This window comes from Aotus nancymaae, unplaced genomic scaffold (assembly GCF_030222135.1).
Source record: "Aotus nancymaae isolate 86718 unplaced genomic scaffold, 86718_ANA_hifiasm-v0.15.2.pri h1tg000003l, whole genome shotgun sequence".
NCBI lineage: Eukaryota > Metazoa > Chordata > Mammalia > Primates > Aotidae > Aotus > Aotus nancymaae.
Window position 1 is genome coordinate 39066515 of NW_026988414.1, and position 20352 is coordinate 39086866.

The 20352-nt window shown below is 42.2% G+C and overlaps 1 protein-coding gene across 3 annotated transcripts in view; it reads right to left on the reverse strand.

Moving 5' to 3' along the window:
* The window catches only part of NFX1 (nuclear transcription factor, X-box binding 1), an 81323-nt gene extending 68086 nt beyond the window's left edge, over positions 1–13237 (reverse strand). For all 3 annotated transcript variants that reach the window (XM_021671544.2, XM_021671543.2, XM_012463197.2), the window contains exons 1-4: positions 13133–13237; positions 8016–9026; positions 1551–1709; positions 45–122 (exon numbers count right to left, since the gene is read on the reverse strand). In XM_021671544.2, the coding sequence (XP_021527219.2) occupies positions 45–122; positions 1551–1709; positions 8016–9026; positions 13133–13157 (1273 nt within the window). In that variant the 5' untranslated portion in view covers positions 13158–13237. The remainder of the gene's footprint in view (positions 1–44; positions 123–1550; positions 1710–8015; positions 9027–13132) is intronic.
* Positions 13238–20352: the final 7115 nt, after the last annotated feature.

The following is a 20352-nucleotide window of genomic DNA, read 5'->3' on the forward strand; positions in this document are numbered from 1 at the left end:
ATATGTAGTGAAAGAGACTCCAGTGTGTATATAAAATAACTTACCACAGAAACAAGTGTAGGTATTTGGAACATGTGCAGAAACATTCTGACAGGCGGGGCACCTCCAACCACTCTGGCCATCTGTCAGGAAAAATGGGAGTAAGCCAAATAAATTTTCCACCAAAAGCCACATGTAATTACAAAAATTTAAATCCATAGGAAGCTACAATATTGAAGCAGTGGTAATAATTTCAACATTGGGCATATCAGACATTTAAGGAACAAATTCACAATACTGACTGCTTAGCTTAAATCAAAAACAAACAAAAACAAACAAACAAAAAACACTGGCTGGGCATAGTGGCTCATGTCTCTAATCCCAGCTGACGCAGGATTGCTTGAGCCCAGGAGTTCAAGACAAGACTGGGCAACACAGCAGACCATTTCAAAATAAAAAAAAATTAGCTGGGTGTGGTGGCATGTGCCTATAGTCTGAGCTGTTTGGGAGGCTGAGGCAGGAGGATCATCTGAGTCCAGGAATTCAAGGTTGCAGTGAGACATGACCACACCACTGTACTCCAGCTTGAGTAACAAAGTAAGACTCTGTCTCAAAAAAAAAAAAAAATTACAGTTAGATAGAAGGAATAAGATCTAGTATTTAGTAGCACTATAGCTAACAATAATTTATTATATAGTTCAAAATAACTAGTAGAGTAGAATTGGGATGCTCCTAACACGAAGAAATGATAAATGTTTAAGGTGATGGAATCCCAATATGCCAATTACCCTGATTAGATCATTACACATTGTATGCTTGTATCAAAATATCACGTGTACCCCATAAACATGCAAACTATTATGTGTGCATAGCAAAAATTTTAAAGAGAAAAAAATACGTCTTTTTTTGTTTGAGATAGGGTCTCGCTCTGCCACCCAGGATAGAGGGCAGTGGCACAATCTCAGATCACTACAACCTCAGCCTCCCGGGTTCAAGCAATTCTCGTGCCTCGGCCCCGAGTAGTGGGATTACAGGCGTGTGCCACCATGCCTGGCTAATTTTTATATCTTTAGCAGAGACAGAATTTCGCCATGTTGGCCAGGCTGGTCTTGAACTCCTGACCTCAGGTGATCCGCCCGGCCCTGGCCTCCCAAAGTGCTGGGATTACAGGCATGACCCACCACGCCTCACCAAAAATGAGAAAAAGATAATTAAAAATAGAATTACTATATGATCCTGCAATCACATTTCTATGTATATATCCATAGGAAATAAAATTAGTATGTCAAAAAAAATAAGTAAAAGCCACCATTTAAGTGTGACTGATTTTATTGTACCCTAAAATATATTTTAATATTGTTATGTTTGGCTGGTTTATTTAAGATCTGTAGCTTAATTCTGGTCAAATGAAACACATGATCAAGGTAACATGGTCTCTGTGCAGAAAAAATATTTAAGAAAAATTAAATTGTATTTTTAAAGCTGAGTTTAAAACTTATCATATGGGTAGGTATAACAAACATATCAAATGGGTAGGTATAACTACTACTCAAAAGAGAGAATTAACTGACCTGCTTGAGATGCTGGAGACCTTGCCCATTTCTTTATGCAGTTCAAATGAAACACATGGTAACAGCTCTGACAACTCCACACTGGGGCTGTGACGCGAACCAATTCACAGCACACCATGCACTCGTATTTTTCTGTAGTTAGTTGTTCAATTAGAGAACCTGTTTAAAAAACAAAACAACAAAAAACATAAACTCAAACACAAAAAACCATTCCTCACTTTAGTCAACCAAGGATCAGCAAGTCATTCAAGAAAAGAATCCAAATACAGAGATTTTAAGGGATATTTGATTCTGAGTAAGGTGGCTGGCTATTCAGACTGAGGCCAAGAAGGGGCAGGAGTATGCTGAGGAAGAGGATTTAGGAAGAAGACACTCAGGTGGGGATTCCCACAATTAAGGAAACATTCCCAGGAAAACAGCAGAGTAGCCAAATGGCCCTTGTAACACAGTCTGAGCATCCATGGGCAATACAGGGTCTTGCTTTGCATTTTCTATTTTCTAGGATCCTCTAATCTATCAGATCCATGGATTTAGGTTAGAAAGGGGCTTGTGAAGCTGGAGTGGCCAGGTATAAGAAGCCCAAGCCTAGGCAGGTTCCAACAACCCATGAGTGGTGAGATGGCTCTAGCAGTTGCCCTGAAAGTCTTTAGTCATTCACTCAACAAAGATATTCTTGGTGCCTACCATAAGCCCCATGGTGGTATTAGTCTCTGGCTCCAGGAGCTCACCATCAGTGACAGAGACCATCAGTGACAGAGACCAGTGTGTAGCATCAGAAGAATCCTCCCAGATTTATTTCTGAATACCTTCACCCACTTCCAGACTTTTTCTTCAAATACAATTGCAGCAAAGTCTTTCTAGATTTTAATATAGCCAGGTACTCTCAAAACTGAGTGTGAGTGTGTTTATATGCTTTTTTGAGTACACACTTCTAGTACTGCATTTATTTCACAATATTATAATATTGTTATTTGCTTTCAGGTCCAAATAGGTTAAATGAATAAAATTAACCTTAAATACAATATTCCAAGCACGTTTCTTATTATTATTTAGTCCCCTCAGAAATGCTGTAACGGGTCAGATGCAGTGGCTCACACCTGTAATCCCAGCAGTTTGGGAGACCAAGGCAGGCAGATCACAAGGTCAGGAAATCGAGACCATCCTGGCCAACATGGTGAAACCCATCTCTACTAAAACCACAAAAATCAGCCAGGCATGGTGGTGTGCACCTGTAATTCCAGCTACTCAGGAGGCTGAGGCAGGAGAATCTTCTGAACCCAGGAGGTGGAGATTGCAGCGAGCTGAGATTGCACCACTGCACTCCAGCCTGGGCGACAAAGTGAGACTCCAGCTCAAAGGAAAAAAAAAAAGGCTGTAACATAGGTACCATTTTACAGATGAAGAAATTGAGGCTTCATGTAGTTAGATCATTTACCCAAGGTCACAGAACTAGAAAGTTAAAAGTCAAAATTCAAACTCGTCAAACTATCTGACTCAAAAGCTCATATTTTAGTATTCCATAATATTGGCTCTCCTAAAATTTACTTTCTGATTGTTCAATTTAATGTCAAAAGAAATAGAGAACACCCTGAGAGTGAAAGCTCTGTGGGCAGCGATAGAGTCTTGTCTACCTTGCTGAGTGTAGTATTTCCAGTATCTGGCATACTCTAAGTGCTCCATAAATATTTGTTAAATTCATGGATAAAGAAAAAAATGAGTGATATCTGGTCTGTTCCATATCCTCTTTCTGTGAAAGTTACAGGTGTCACCAAAGTTCAGGCTCAAGTGTAGTGGCGTGAACGTGGTTTACTGCAGCTTCAAACTCCTGGACTCAAGTGATCTTCCCACCTCAGCCTCCTGAGTAACTGGGACCACAGGTGTGTGCCACTATACCTGGCTGATTTTTTTGTTAGTTTTTGTAGAGATGGGGTCTACCTCTGTTGCCCAGGATGGTCTTGAACTCCTGGGATCAGGTGATCCTCTTGACCTGATTTCCCAAAATTTTGGGATTACAGAAATTTAACCAAATTAAAAAAAAAAAATCTTCTCTGAATAAGAAGTAAATAAAATAAAAGCAAAAACATCTTTTCCAAAAAGGAAAGATGAAGAAACTGTCACAGATGGGAGGGGACTAAGGAGACATGACTAAATGCACCGTGATATCCTGGATTGGGTCCTGAAACAGAAAAAGGACATTAGCAGAAAAACTGGTGAAATCAGAATAATGTCTGTAGTTTAGTTAATACTACTATACCAGTGCTAATTTCTTAGTTTTGACAAAGGTACATTGGTTATGTAAGATGTTAACATTAGAGGAAGTTGGGTGAAAGATATACGGGAATTTTTTGAACTATCTTTGCAACTTTTCTATAAATTTGAAATTATTCCAAACTGAAAAGTTTTACAACCAAATACCTTTTTCTCTCCCAGACTTTAACACTTCAGTAAATGCCAATTCCAATCTTCTAAGTTGCTCAGGCACAAAATTTCCTTCCAAATATATCCAAAGTCTATCCAACTCTTACCTTTTCCACCACTATCCCACCAGTCTGAGTCTCCATCATCTCCTACCTGAATGAATGCAATAGCCTCCTAACTTGTCCCGATGCCTTCTTTTTTTTTGAGACAGAGTCTCACTCTGCCGCCCAGGCTGGAGTGCAGTGGCACAATCTTGGCTCACTGCAACCTCTGCCTCCTGGGTTCAAGCAATTCCCTGCCTCAACCTCCTGATTAGCTGGAATTAGCCTGCCACCACGCCCAGCTAATTTTTTGTATTTTCAGTAGAGATGGGGTTTGACCATGTTGGTCAGGCTCATCTTGAACTCCTGACCTCAGGTGAACCAACACCTCAGCCTCCCAAACTGCTGGGATTACAGGCGCAGGCCACCACGCCCGGCCCCCATTGCCTTCTTAGAGCCTATTCTCCACACAGCAGCCTAAGTGACCCTTTTTTTTTTTGAGACAAAATAAAAATAAAAATAAAAATAAAAATTTTTATTTTATTTTTTATTTTTGTAGAGATGGGGCTCATTAAGTTGCCTAGGCTGGTCTTAAACTCCTGGGCTTAAGCAATCCTTCTGCCTCAGCCTTCCAAAGCACTGGGATTACAGGTGTAAGCCACCATATCCGGCCCCTAAGTGATTATTTTAGAATGTAAGATTATACCATCCCTCTTCCCAGGACATTCCATCAGCCTCTCATCTTACTGAGAACCAAATCTAAGGGCCTCACATCATCCAGCCCCTGCTATTTCTCTGACCACCTCTCCTGCTCCCATCTTTATCACCCACATACCCATCCCCACATCTAAATTTGATCCTCTCTCCGCCTAGCATGCTCTTCTCAAGCCAGTCACATGGTGCATTTCTGTACTTCACCTTTGTCTCTTTTCAAATATCTCCTTATCAAAGAGGTCAGCTTATCTAAAATAGCACCCATGTCACTCTGTCCTCTTAACATTCTTAATATTTCTTTTTAGTCCTTATCACCACCTGACATATTAACTATCTAAGTGCTTTCTGCCTGTCTTCCCTACCAGAATGTAAATTCCATCAGTTATTCCCTATACCTAGAACAGTGCTTGGTACATAATAATTAGGCAACAAATATCAACAAAGTGTCCTCAAGAATGATATGAATAACGTGAAAATGTTAAGGCCTCAAAAGATTTGTTAAGCAGAATTCTAAGATCGGCTTCCAGATTCCCACCTCCCTGGTATGCATACCCTATGTAATCTCCTCCCCTTGAGTATGGATGGGCCTGATTTAATCAGGTAAGCTCTTTTAAAAGAGTCTAAAAATCAGAAACAGAAGTCAGAGAGATCTGAAGCGGCAGCAGTTGCTTTCCTACAGCCCTCAAAGAAGCAAATTATCATGCTGTGTACAAGCCACGTGGCAGGGAAATGCGAGTGGCCTCCAGGAGCTGAGAGAGACGCCCTTGGCCAACAGCCAGCAAGAAAACAGGAACCTCAGTCCTTCACCTATAAGGAACTGAATCCTACCAACAACCAGTGAATGAAAGAGAACCCTGAGCCTCAGATGAGATCACATCTCTAGTAAAATTTGAAGACATTGAGCAGAGAACCCAGCTAACCTGGATCCATTATCTGACCCACAGGGACAGTGACATAATAAATGTGTGCTATTATAAGCACTACATTGTGATAATTCACTAAGGTAAAGAGGTAATTATTAACCAGCTTTAAGATTCAATAATAACACTGGTATAACATTGCTTTGCTTCGCATATAAGTTGAGGTTCCAAGAACAACCACCTGATGAAGCAAGCAACTACAACTATAGGCTAGTGTAAAAACAGGCCCTGGGTAGATGCTGGCTTCAAGGGTTGGGCTGTATCTCACATTGAACTGGAGAGGAATTAAGATAGTGAAGGTCCATGAGGAGGAGCTAGCAGAATAAAACTATTTGGCTTGATGAAATACACACTTAGGGCAAAATGACAGATGTCTTTGAATATTGCCAAAAGCTGATTTGCAATAAGGAGGAGGGAAACTGTGAGAAAGAAGAGAGACTAGTTACTGTGCTGAGACAGAGGATAAAACTTGAACCAAAGGATAGGAAGAAAAGGAAAGACGTTTTCAGTTTAATATAAGGATGAACTTTCTAATGGTTAGAACTGAGAACCTACTATGTTTCAAGAGCTGTGTGAGGCAGTAGGGTCACAAAAAAAGAAAAGAAATATACAGTATCTGTTTTTGAGGAGGTTACAGATTAGCGGAGGACAGTGAAGCATAAACAAATTATGGTTTCCAGGGGTAAGTTCTGTAACAGAAGCATGCAAATGTAAGAGAAAGACAGAAATGTAAGGGTTATAAGAGATTAATGCTATGTATAGAGGCAAGAAAAGGTTCCCCGGACATGTGACTAAAATAACTTTTTTTCCCCATCCAAGACAGGGTCTTGCTTTGTCATCCAGGCTGGAGTACAGTGGCTGACTGCATCCTTGACCTCCTGAGCTCCAGTGATCCTCCCACCTCAGCTTCCTGAGTGTCTGGGACTACAGGCATGTGCTAACACACCTGGCTAATTTTTTTATTTTAATTTTTTTGTAGTGACAGGGTCTCCCTACGTTGCCCAGGCTGGTCTTGAATGCCTGGGTTCGTGATCCTCCCACCTCAGCCTCCCTAAGTACTGGAATTACAGCCATGAGCCACCACGCGTGGCCTAAAGTAGCTTTTGAAAAATGAATAAGAATTCATGGCCAGGCGCAGCCTGTAATCCTAGCACTTTGGCAGGCCAAGGAGGGCAGATCACAACATCAGGAGTTTGAGACCAGCCTGGCCAGCAAAGTGAAACCTCATTTCTACTAAAAAAAAAAAAAAAAATTAGCCAGGCATGGTAGTGCATGCATGTGATCCAAGCTACTCCGGAGGCTGAGGCAGAATTGCTTAAACCCGGGAGGCGGAGGCTGCAGTGAGCCAAGATCGTGCCACTGCACTCTAGACTGAGCAACAGAGTGAAACTCTGTCTCAAAAAAAAAAAAAATTCTCCAGCAAACTGAGTGACAGAAATTCTAGAGAGAGGGAGCAACAGCATGCAAAGACGAAACAGTGTAGAATCCAGGGAATAAAATGTGGTAGACACTGAGGCAGCAGAAGATGGGACTGCTGAGTAAGGCAGCAGAAGATGTGACTTCATGTGTTTCAGGCAATGCACAATGGCTCACACCTGTAATCCCAGCACTTTGGGAGGCCGAGGCAGGTGGATCACCTAGGGTCAGGAGTTCAATATGGTGAAACCCCATCTCTACTAAAAATACAAAAATTAGCCAGGTGTGGTGGCAGACGCCTGTAATCCCAACTACTCAGGAGGCTAAGGCAGGAGAATCACCTGAACCCAGGAGGCGGAGGTTGCAGTGAGCAGGGATTGAGTCACTCACTGCATTATAGTCTGGGCAACAGAGTGAGACTCGTCTCAAAAAAATAAATAAAATATGCATGTTATAAAAATTGCTCTCCAGTGCTGGTGTAAGAGGTGAACTGAAAGAAAAAAATTAAGAGATGGATGATAAGACCAGTTAGGGACTGCTGCAACTAAGCACACCAGACGAGGCAGATGAGATAGCACAAGATGAAACCTACAGAGGCAGCAGAGATGTTACCACCCACCACTTGTGCTTTCACGACTCAAAAAAATCTTGTAACCAGACATCTACAACACCCATATTTGCATTTCTGAAAACTCTTACAAAACTGCTTGTTTGGAAAAGAAAGAGAATTCTTACTTGTATTTGCTTGTGATATGCATAAAACTGAGTGATTATCTATTGGGGAGAGGAGCAGTGAGTGGTGGTAGAACTTAGGCAGGCAGGGAATAAAGACAGAGACTTTTTCACCATGTAACTTTTCATACTTTCTGTTTTCTAAATTATGTGAATATATGACTTATTTAAATATTAAAATTAAAAAAACAACAAAATATTTCCACCTATCTAGGTAGGTTTACCTGTGTGCGTTTCCACATTCTTTAGCACATGATTCTGTTTGCCTCGGGGGAAAGGAGATACAACTTGAGGATCCTGCCTCCGTACAGTGCATTTCTCTTGGTCAACCCTCCTGGAAGACTTGTTGATGACTGCCAAGTTCTCACTGTCACAGGCAGATTTTGCTGGTCTTTCATTGAGGTTATCCTTTGGAATGGGGGCCATGTTGTTTCTGTGTCCTGCATTTGTTTGTCGTTGGCCCTCCTGTTTTGGTGGATTTCTGCCTGGTCGTGGCCTGGCCCCCTCCACTTCCCAGGGAGGCCTTTTCTGTGGGTATCTTCTCTGCTCATTTCGTCTGGCTCCATACCCATCCAATACTCCCTTTCTAGAGGATGCATCTGAAGAGTCAGAGTGGAAAACCCCCACAGGTTTGGTATTCTCAGGTCCAGCATCCTCAGGTTTTTGAGTTGTTCGGTTACTCCATTCACATTTGAGTTTCCCCTTGACTTTTGGTCCTCTACCATAGCTGTATACAAACTGTGTTGCTTTTTTGGGTTTTGCTCCCCTGGGATCTGCTGCACCCACAACTTCCTTCTCTCTCTCAGAAGGGCTATGCTCTCTGGGGTCTGTCCCACTCTCTGATCTGGTCACACTCTCTAATCCAGCTGCATCTGAGGTCTGCTCAGTAAGACTCTGTGCTTTCTTGACTCTGGCATGGTGCTTCTCATTCCTCAATTTCTGCCAAGGTTGACTCTGAAGACCATGGCTCTTGGGAGATTTATTACACGGAGAGGACTGGAAAGACGTCTGCTGACTCTTAGCTTTGCTTCCTGAAGGATGGTAACTATGCTGATGAACAGCAGAGATTTCATCATAAGGGACCTGCCTGGAAAGGTGACAGGGAGGTGGTGAACTGTAATTTCTTCTACCAATCCTATTAGAATCTAGTCTCCTCTGAGTTCCACAATTTAGACCAGAATTTTTTTTCTCCTGAGGAATGAATTCAGCAGCATCCGTATTGAATTTAAAAGTACCTAGGACATAACAAATAGACACACCAGTAAATAAATTAATCTTCATCCATGAAAGCCATAGACTTCAAGCCAAACCTAAAAATTATTTTCCTTAGGACTTTGTATAAAACATGCCATTAAGTGAGACCTATGTTTCCAGTGAAAGTGATGGGTCCAAGGTGCTTGCGGAGGACTAATCAATCATCATTCCATGTCCAAAAACCAAACACCAATAGCCAATGACAGCTAAGTGTTGTTGAGTAAAAATGCTCACCTGGGTCATAAAGTACTATGTATACATGTATTTATTTATTTTTGAGACAGAGTCTCCGTCTGTTGCCCAGGCTAGAGGGCAGTGGTGCGATCTCCGTTCACTGCAGCCTCAAGCGATTCTGCCGTCTCAGCCTCCCAAGTAGCCGGGACTACAGGCATGCACCCCCCATGCATTTGTATTTTTAGTAGAGATGGGGTTTCACCATGTTGGCCAAGTTGGTCTCGAACTCCTGACCTCATGATCCGCCCGCCTTGGCCTCCCAAAGTGCTGGAATCACAAGCATGAGCCACCACACCTGGCCTACATGTATTTATTTTATTATAAAAATTTAAGGCCAGCTAACAGTTCAGGGATATCAATCATCAGGTTCCACGTGGTCTTCTTTCAAAAAACCAAAGTAACATTGTGTAATATCAAGTAAACAGGCTTTGGACTAAGCCAAATGGGTTAAAGTCTAGTCGTTCAACTTATAGTATGAATGTAGGGATACTACATGCCTGCTTTCAGCCTTAGTTTTCTTGTCTAGTAAAGGATGATAATACTTATTTTAATGGTTACTGAGAAATTTAATTATGATTTCATAGATAGTACTTAATAATAGTTTTCGTATCTTTCCCCTAGGAATATATGTTGGGTTTTCCATACATAACCTCTATAATATGGTTTACAGTCCCAAAGTGGAAAAAATTAAGCATACTCCCCTTCAACCCATTCATGTTCCCCCAGAAGATGCTTCTTGGTACAGTCAATTCAGTCCCTGAAGCGCAAAGACAAGATGGTTTGCCTAAGGACATTAGTTAGTAGCAAAGTCAGAACTATGTATAGCATACAGAATATACTATAAATTGATAGGGCCTGGGAGACATGAGTTTAAGTCACTCATCACTTACTGTGACTTTATGAAAGTTACTTAGGCTGTTTCCTTACATGTAATCATGTTAGTAATGATCTCTATATCAAAGAGTTGCAAGAATTGCAATGAAGAGTAAAGCAAGTTAATAACACACATAAAATGGTTAAAATGATACTTTACAGTTGCTGTTAGGACTACAGAGTATCTGAAACACACAGGCTTGAGCATAGATGGGTGCAGTATAGAGCCTAAAGGTTTCAGGTTTAATAATAAGGCCTAACATTTATTAGGTATTATGTGCCAGGCACTATCCTAAGCACTTTACATGTGTTAACTCATTTAATTCTTACATTCCTGATGAGAAAACTGAGGCACAGAGAGTAAGTAACTTGTCCAAGGCCACAGAGATATTTCAAGGAAGTCTTCAGGATTCCTACTCAGGATGTGTATGTAGTATTAGAGACCATGCTCTCACACTAACACAGCTTGGGTAGTGGGTATCATGGACACATATAATGAAGAACGGAATGAGATCATAAAAGTCATAGGGTACCTCTCAACCAATTCAGGATTTGTCCTGAAAGCTTTCACATAGGCAGAATTCTAGGGGTAGGATGGACGGCCTCACAAAATGACAAGAAGATTAGACAAATACAGAAGGTAGCAGAGGCATTCTGGAAACATAAGATAATTTAAAGGTTGGAATGGTTAAATTGGACTAATTGGTATTGTGTAGTTCTCTCTCGCTTGAAAAAGCAAGGCTGGAAAGAGGACCAGAAATAAGATTAAAGATGTCTAGAGAAGCCTAGTAAAGGATGGGAAGAGTGTTTCGTGTTAAACAGTAATGAGTTGATGCAATTAGAGAGTCCAGAGAAGGCTGCATATATTCATATACAGTATATGTTCAACTAGACAAGAGGCAGTAGGCAAAGCCCTCAGGAAATACACCTGTAACAGACATGAAGAAGGGAAACAGGACACATTTGATCAGGTAACTGGCCATGGCAGAGATCAGAGACACCGATTTTTTTTCACTATTTCGAATAGCTAGAAGTTAGTAAATAGGATGTCTAGTCATCATGGCTAGAATACAAGTAAGTGGTACCCTAAATTCAATATAGCACAGTAGGTGTCCAGTAGGTGGGTGGGGAAGAATAAAGGGAAATCCAACTGGCAGATTAGAAAGTCCAGAGACAAGGCTGGCATTGCAGAGTCTGCTCACCGGCAGAAAGGTATCCTCTGCACTGGGCTTCTGTTTAAGGACCTTGATGATGAGGGTGTGGGCTAAAGATGATGCTAAAATGAGAACATGGAATGGGAACTAAACCAAAATCAAGCTAAAGCACGTGAAAACCAGTAAAGAGGTCTTTGGACTAGAAGATTTTGCCTCATTGGATACTTTCTGGGTTGGAGAGAGTAACTTGGGCGCAACACCAACCATAGTGTTGAACTTTGGTTGACTCACAATTAGGCCCCACCCAATTCTTCTTCAAACACTGAAGGGTACAGAAATGAGTCAGAAATGAGCCTGTGGATGATACAATTAATGGATCCAGTTTAGAGAATCTGGTGAAAGACTAAGGGAGAACAACAAAACACCAGCCTAAAAAGTTTTCCAACCCCAACTAAGAGTTTTTTTATTTTTATTTTGAGACGGAGTCTTGCAATGTTACCCAGGCTGGAGTGCAATGGTATGATTTTGGCTCACTGCAAACTCCACCTCCCGGGTTCAAGTGATTCTTCTGCCTCAGCCTCCTGAGTAGCTGGGATTACAGGCACCCACCACTACACCAGGATAACTTTTTACTTTTAGTAGAGACAGGGTTTCACCATGTTAAGTAAGGCTGGTGTCGAACTCCTAACCTCAGGTGATCTGATGGCCTCGGCCTCCCAAAGTGCTGGGATTACAGGCATGAACCACTACGCCCGGCCCCCAACGAAGACTTAATATTGACATCAAGACTACGGTACTTCAATGCAATGTGTTTTCCAACTTTTTATACTAAGAACCACAGTAATAAATACATTTTACCTGCCACCCAGTACACAAATACACATACGGTCTTGGTGGCCCAACAGCTGGTCGGAGACAGAGCTAAGACTCAAACCAATGATTTCCAAATCCCATTCTACAAACTCTGCCCTGTTTTCCAGACTGGGCCATAAAATCAAGTGAATGCAGTGGGTTGCGATTTTTTTGAAAACAGAATACATTACTGATTGTAAAACCAACCAACCAACCCACCCCACTGCTTACAGAAACGTCTGGTTCGCTTTTAAAGTGTGCACTAAGGTCGTGACGCAAAATGTTTTTTTTTTTTTTTTTTTTTTGGTCGCTGTCCAACAAATTTGGAAAACACTCATCTATGGAACACCGTGAAGAAATGGAAATGGATGTTATATTAACAAACAAATGAGGCTGTCTCTACACACTGAGGCAACTCCAGGAGGGAAGTGAGTGAACAATTATGGAACAGGTACAGTACGGGGCAGGAGCGATCACAGGAATTAACTTATTTACTCCCAACTGACAGATGAGGAGACTAAGACAGTCACACCGGGTTCGTGGCAGGCTAAGACTCTAAACTACTGGAGTTCGGCTCGCGCCCACGCCACCAACCCAGGAGGTATGAGCAGACCACACCCGTCAAGAGCCCGCGACCGTCAAGGGCTATGACCTGGCCGACGCCCGCCCTGTCGAAGGTCAGTGCGCCGCTGGCCCAGGAAGAGCCTGTTGGGAAGGCGGGACACTCACACCGACTCGCGGCGCCAGGACGAGTCCTCTTTCCTCCGAAACCCAGCTATCGGGCTTCACCACCCAGTCCAGGAGGATAGAGATCTCCGTATGGACGACGCGCGGAGCTTGGCCCTTCCGGGCCACTAGCCCTAGCCCTAGCACGCGCTACTCTCGCGATGAGTGGCTGGAACCCTAGAACTTCGTCACTGACCCAATTTCCGTTCCCTGAAAGGGGCCCAGTCCCGCTCGGGCCGGGACAATACCTGAGACAGGAGGCGCCTCCGCCATCCCGTGCCGCAGCACCTAGACCGAGCCAGACAGGCGGCGAGCACTGTCACCAGATCACGTGCTCCGGACTTCCGGCGCCGCGGGAATATTCGCATCTGCGCGCCGTGTAGATGGCCACAGAGGTTGCGCAGCCCGAATCTGTGTGGCGCGTTCTTGACGTCAGATAAACGCGCCAGGTGTCGGACGGGAGGAGGAAACCAGCAGCTGAACGGAAACAGCAAGAATCGTGGGAGGGAGGGGTCAGCGACTTGCGTAATCATCGTGGTTGTCTTTTTCTTTTTTTTGAGCTAGGGTCTTCCTGCGTTACCCAGGTTATAGTGCAGTGGCCCGATCACGGCTCACTATAGCTTCAGTCTCTAATCCTCTCGCCTCAGTCCCCGGGGTAGCTAGAAGTACAGGCGGAGACACCATGCACAGCCATTTTTAGTAGAGACGGGTTTCGCCATGTTGCCCAGGCTTAAGCGATCTTCCCGCTTTGGCCTCCCAAAGTGCTGGGCTTACAGGAGTCAGCCACCACGCCTGGCTCCGAACTTTTTTTATTTTGAGACTGAGTCTCGCTCTGTGGTCCAGGCTGGAATGAAGTGGCGCGATCTCGGTTCACTGCAACCTCCGCCTCCCGGGTTCAAGCAATTCTTGTGCTCAGCCTCCCGAGTAGCTGGGATTATAGGTACCTGCCACCACGCCTGGCTAATTTGTGTATTTTTAGTAGAGAACGGGTTTTCATCATGTTGGCTAGGCTGGTCCCGAACTCCTGTCCGGCCGCCTAGGCCTCTGAAAGTGCTGGGATTACAGGCGTGAGCCACCATGTCGGCACGAACATTTCTTGATGGCCTTCTGAGTTTCCTCTTTATAAAATTGCTTATCGAATTCCACTGCCCGTTTTTCTTCCTGATGGTCTCTTGTATATTACAGGTATCAATCGTATCAATCGTCAGTTTTAGACATTTAAATTGTCTTTTATTCCATTAAATCTGCTAATTTTGTCCTTTGTTGAACGTAAATCCTTAATTTTGACAGGTTAGCTCATCAGATCTTTTAGTCACCTTTAGAAATTACCAGGTGTGTCACTCTGTGTCCACTCAGGAAAGAACCCCACTTTTTTTTTTTTTCACTTTTTTTTTAATAGGGAAAGTTTTATTTAAAGATTAACCATAATAGAGGGTTGGAATAATAATGGATTGGTTAGTAAAGAAGCAAGAGAATTCCAAAACAGGATTAGCATATATAAGGAGCAGCTAGGGCTGAGATAGTGGCAAAGGAAGAGCCGAGACCAGAGCTGGCATGCAGACTTTGTTAGAGAAAAGGCCTGTGGCTCACTGGATGGTATGGAAGTTGCCAGACATTCTTCTCCTGGAGTGCTGGTGAAAGCCATTCTTGGGAAGGTGTCTCACCAGAGGTATTCTACTACAAACCGTCTGCGGGGAGTGCTAGGAGAAGTTTCTGACAACTGGTCACTGTATAGTGTGATAGCCAGGCACTGAAGAAGCCACTACAGTGCAGAAGCCACTGAAGAAGTTGCCTAGACCACAGAAGCCTGCCCAACTGAAATCGGAAACAGGAGCCAAAACCCTTTCCTCCTGCAGTATCTCTCCAGTGCCCTCTATTGACAAGGTTTACTATCTGCCAGCTGGCAAAGAATAAATTAAAAGGCCCAAATCCATTTCACAGAGCAAGCACAAAGGATAAATGTAGAAATGAAAGCAAATTCCTAATTGGCATACTACAGAACCTACTCATTATTTTCAAAACTTGTGGATAAATGAAAGTAAGCAAGCATTTATCTTGCCTTTCCTATACAAACTACTTCACACAACATACTAAAGTTTATGGCAGATGGTGAAAGCTATACTCAGATGGAAATACATAGTTGTAAACACTTATATTTGAAAAAGAAGTCCAGATAATACTATTCATTGTCAAAAACATGAAGCCAGCATCGTGGTGTTTACCTATAGTCTCAGATACTTGGGAGGCTGAGGCAGAAGGAGTGTCTTGAGTCCAGGCGAGTTCAAGCCCAACCTGGGCAACATAGCAAGATACTGTCTCTTAAAAAAAAAAGGCCCAAAGACCGGGTGTGGTGGCTCATGCCTGTAATCTCAGCACTTTGGGAGGCCAAAGCAGGTGGGTCGCTTGAGTCCAGGAGTTCGATACCAGCCTGGGGGTAACATAGCAAAACCCAGTCTCTACCAAAAATACTAAAATTAGTCAAGCTTGGTGGTGCGTGCTTCTAGTCCCAGTTACATGGGAGGCTGAAGTGGGAGGATCAGTTGAGCCCAGGAGGTGTTGGTTGCAGTGAGCCAAGATTGCACCACTGCACTCTAGCCTGGGTGACAGAGCGAGACCCTGTCTCAAAAACAAAACAAGACGAGAAAAACCCGAAATCCATATGAGCTATCAAGCCATGAAAAGACATAGGGAAATGTCTTAATGCATATTGCTAAGTGAAAGAAGGCAATATGAAAATAATATTTACTGTTTGATTCCAACTATATAATGGTCTGGAAAAGGCAAAATTATAGAGACAGTAAAAAGATCAGTGGTTGACAGGAGTTAAAGGGGACAGAGGGATGAATAGGCAGAGCACAGAGGACTTTTAGAGCAGTGAACTATTCTGCATGATACTACAATGGGGGATACATGTCATTATATTTGTTAAAACCCATAGAATCAGCATGGTGACTCATGCCTGTAATCCCAGCACTTTGGGAGGCCGAGGCAGGTGGATCTCTTGAGCCAAGGAGTTGGAGATCAGGCTGGGTAACATGGTGAAACCCCATCTCTGCTAAAAATACAAAAATTAGCTGGGCATGGTAGCATGCAGCTGAGGTCCCAGCTACTCAGGAAGCTGAGGTGGGATCACTTGAACCCAAGAGGCAGAGGTTGCGGTGAGCTGAGATCATGCCACTGCACTCCAGCCTGGGTAACACAGTGAGACCCCATCTCAAGCAAAAACCAACAAAAAAATTCATAGAATGTACATCAAAGGTAAACCCTAATGTAAACTGTAGACTTCGTGTGATAATAATGTATCAATGTAGATTCACTGATTGCAACATACCACTGTGGTGAGGGAAGCTGACAGTGGGAAGGCTGTGTGTTATATGGGAACTCTCTGTGTTTTGCACTCAATTTGCTGTGAATCCAAAACTCTAAAAAATAAAAAAGAAGAAAAATCTCAAATAAATAGCCCAATCTTCCACCTTAAAAAATTGGAAAAAGAATAGAGGGCTGGGGTGGGAGTGGTTGACACCTGTAATCCCAGCACTTTGGGAGGCCAAGGTAAGAAGATCACTTGAGGCCAGGAGTTTGAGACTAGCCTAGGCAACATAGGGATATCCCATGTCTACTAAAAATTAAAAAAAAAAAAAATTAGCTGGGTATGAGGGGGGAAGACTGCTTGAATCTGGGAGGTGAGACTGCAGTGAGCCGTTATTGCACCACTGTACTTCAGCCTGTGCAGTAGAGTAAGACTGTGTCTCAAAAAAAAAAAAAAGAAAAAGAAAACTAAACCAAAGCATGTAGAAGAAATGATAAAAGACCAGAAATTATTGAAATAGAAAAAGAACAAAATCAACAGAGTATATTGAATTAAAGTGATAAAACTGACAAATGTTTAGAGAGAATAATCAAGAAAAAAGGAGAAAAACTGAAATTACTAAAATTATGGATGAAAATGTAGGCATTATTGTCCACATTACAGAAGTAAAAAAGATCAAAAGGGAATACTATGAACAACTGTATGCCAACAAATTACTTAGATGAAGTGGACAGATTCCTAGGAAGACACAAACTACTCAAGAATAAACAGAACATCTGAATATACCTATAATAAGCAGAGACTCAATCAGTAATTTTAGAAACTTCCCATAAAGAAAATTCCAAGCCCAAATGATTCTACCAAATGTTCAAAGAAGAATGAACACCAATCCTTCACAAACTCTTCCAAAAAATATAGGACGGAATACTTCCCAATTCATTCAGTGGACGAAAAACTTTACCATAGGGCAATCATTGCCTACTCCTTCACTGCAGAAATTGATGGTAACAGTCCAGAATGCTTAACCATGAAAATAGGTTCAGACTGATCACGCACCACAGAGCAGTGGTTCTTAACTTTGGCTACACATAAGTACCTGGAGAGCTTTTAAAAATCCAAATGCCCAAACTATATCCAGATCTATTACATCAGAATCTATGGGGGTAGGACCCAGGCATCAATATTTTTAACAACTCTCTAAGTGATCTAACTATAAGAAAACACAAAAGGAAAGCTAAGGGATATGGATGATAGAAGTGCCAAACTTTTACTCTACTGAATCATTCCAATCTCCTTCCCCATTCCTGCTAAACTCTCAGAACTGAGAGACTAAAACCTAAGACCACCTGCACTCAATTGTGCTTTTCCTAATAGTTAACAGGTAAAAAATAATAGTTGTCTGGCGGTAGCCATAGGAGTGATAATCATAGGTTCTGTGGTGCCTGGGGCTTTCAACTACAGGAATCCCTCCCTCCACTTTCCTTTAATTCACTGGTATTGACACAGACCAGGGCATGCCCTTTGGGCTTTCCCCAGTACAGGAAGAATTAGCAGAATGACAAAGGCATAAGGAAGCTTCAGGTAGGAGAAACTATAAACAGAGGTAAGGAGTTATGATTGTATGGGGACTAGATGTGGGGGGACTAGATGCAGAACAATTACTAGATCATAAAATTGAGAAGTGTGACATGACACAAGCTGCAGAGCAATTATTCCATCTCTTGCTGGCAAGTGACAGGAACCCAATGCCAACTACTTTAAGCAAAAAAGGGGGTTAAGTTTATTTGTAGAATCCTGATAACTCACAGAACAGAGTTGTAGAGACTTGGAATTTCAAGGATCAGAATTCAGAGCTGAGTGCCATGGAGAATCTTTCATTCTGTCTCTCATCTTGGCTCCTCTCTGGCTTCACTCTCCAAAACTGACAAAGAGTAAAAGAGTATTTTTTTTAAAAAAAAAAAAAAAAAAAAGGAAAAAGAATTTTCCCTACTTTCCATTTAGAAAATCTGATGTATGAACTCTGATAGACACAGCATGATCACATACACACGTCCATAGCTTGGAAGGGTAAGGACAGTACTACTCTAATATTGGCATGTTCCCAATAATCGGATAGTTGAAATGGGGGAGTAGTTCCCCTGAAAGAAAGAGAATGCTGTTCTGAAAAGACTAGGCAATAAACCATTACAGATAGGCAGAGGCAGGTCATTGGCAGCTTTTTATGGCCTGCTGGAATTATTAGAGAACCATTAAAGACTTTAAGTCAGATTTGTATTTTAGAAGGAGTAGCAATATGTGATGAGTGCAGTCACGGAAGTGAAACTGGGCAAGAAGAGAAGACATTTATTCCAAAAGACTATGTGAGAGATATCTAGGCCAAGGAGAGTTGAGAGAAGGAGAGGAGGAGCTGGATTTGATAAACAGGGATTAAAAGCAGTGTTTAAGGATAATTGGCAGTGTGGGCAAAATGTAGGCATCAAGTACAACTCAAGAGCTTTTTGCTTTGAATGATAGGAGGATAATGGTTCCATTAGCCTCACAGCCGCCTGTCATGAGACAGTGGTTTCCCTGTCTCATAGCTCCCATCATGAAACAAAGAAAACAGAAGCAGGAGATTCAGATCTGAGGAAAGGTGATAGGCTGTTTCAGCCATTTGAACGCTGAATGGCTGAAACATCATTCAAATGGCTTGTAAGCTTCTGGAACATCCAAATAATAGGCAAACAGCTAGCTATAAATAAGATTCTGAAACTCAGGGGCAAGCTCAGGGATAGAAGTATAGATTTGGAAGTTAGCAGTTAAAAAGCCATGAGAATACCTGCGATCACTAAATAAAAGTGAACAGAGAAGTCTCTGTGGGTAAAAACTAGAATCCAGAGGGAGCAGTAACATTAGTTAGAGAGTTGAGGATTTCAGAAAGAAGACTTAGAGGGAATAGTTAGAGGAAGATAAGAACCAGAGAATACTGTTCCAAAAGCTAGGAGAATAGAGATTTGGGTAGAATGATTGCTCACTCGTATCCAATGCACTAACAATCTAGTGAGAGGGCTAAATATCACCCACTAAAACAGGCAATATATGAGTCACTGGTAACACTAGGCAAGACAAGAAATCAAAGACAAATGTTTGCTGACAGTGAACTTCAAGATAATGAGCTTAATTTGGATATGTTAGATTCTAGGTAATGATGGGCATTTAAATGGAAATGCCCAGAATTGAAAATAAGGGTAAGAAGGTTAGGCTAGTGACAGTCATTTTGAGTCATTAGTGCATAGGTAATAGTTAATGGGTGTGAGATTTCTCAAGGGGAGTACAGATTGGAATTATAATGAAAGAAATATTCAAGGGGCTAAGAGGTGTCCATATAAGTGAATAAGTGGGTCAGATGAGAAGAAAACTCAGAACTCAGAAAAGCCAAGAAAGATTTCAAGAAGGTAATGATGAATACTGTAATGTTTGCTCCCTCTGGAAGGCTTCTTGAGAAGGTGAGGTTGGAGATGGAAGAGGGTTACATATGTTATCTTATCCCCACTTATAAATAGACAAGAGTGAACTCCTGAAGAGAGGAACTGTGATTGTTCTCACTAACTCCTGGGCTGGTACAGAGACTTCTACAAAGCTGGTGTTCCTAAATGTATATTGGTTTGATCTGCAGACACATGAGAGTCGGGTGCAGATGACAGTGTGAGGCACCCAGCTAGGCTGGAGGAGGAATGCTGCTGGCAAGAAGTTTAGTGAGGAAGGGAGGACAGGATCATTAAAGACTATGAAATTGGGCAGGAGTTTGAACTTGCTGTAGCACTTCAGGCACCTTCCAAGAAAAGAATGAAGCCATTGCTTTTTTATTGTTAACAATCCTTCCTTTGAGAATAGCCTGTTGCAGTTAACAAGTTACTTATGACCATTACCTCAATTATTCCTCACAAAAGCTCTGTGAGCTAAGCATGATTTTACTAACAAGGAAACAGAAGGTTAGAGAAGCTGAATAGACTACTCAGTAGTTACTAAATGGTAGACCCAGGGCCCAAGCCCAGACTGTTCCTTGCTCTTTCCTCACAATGCTACTGGTTAATTTGGTTTCTGTAGTGGAGTTATAGGCTGAAATGACATTAAAATTCTATTAAATTTGGTTTCCACAGTAAAGGTTTTAAGCTGAAG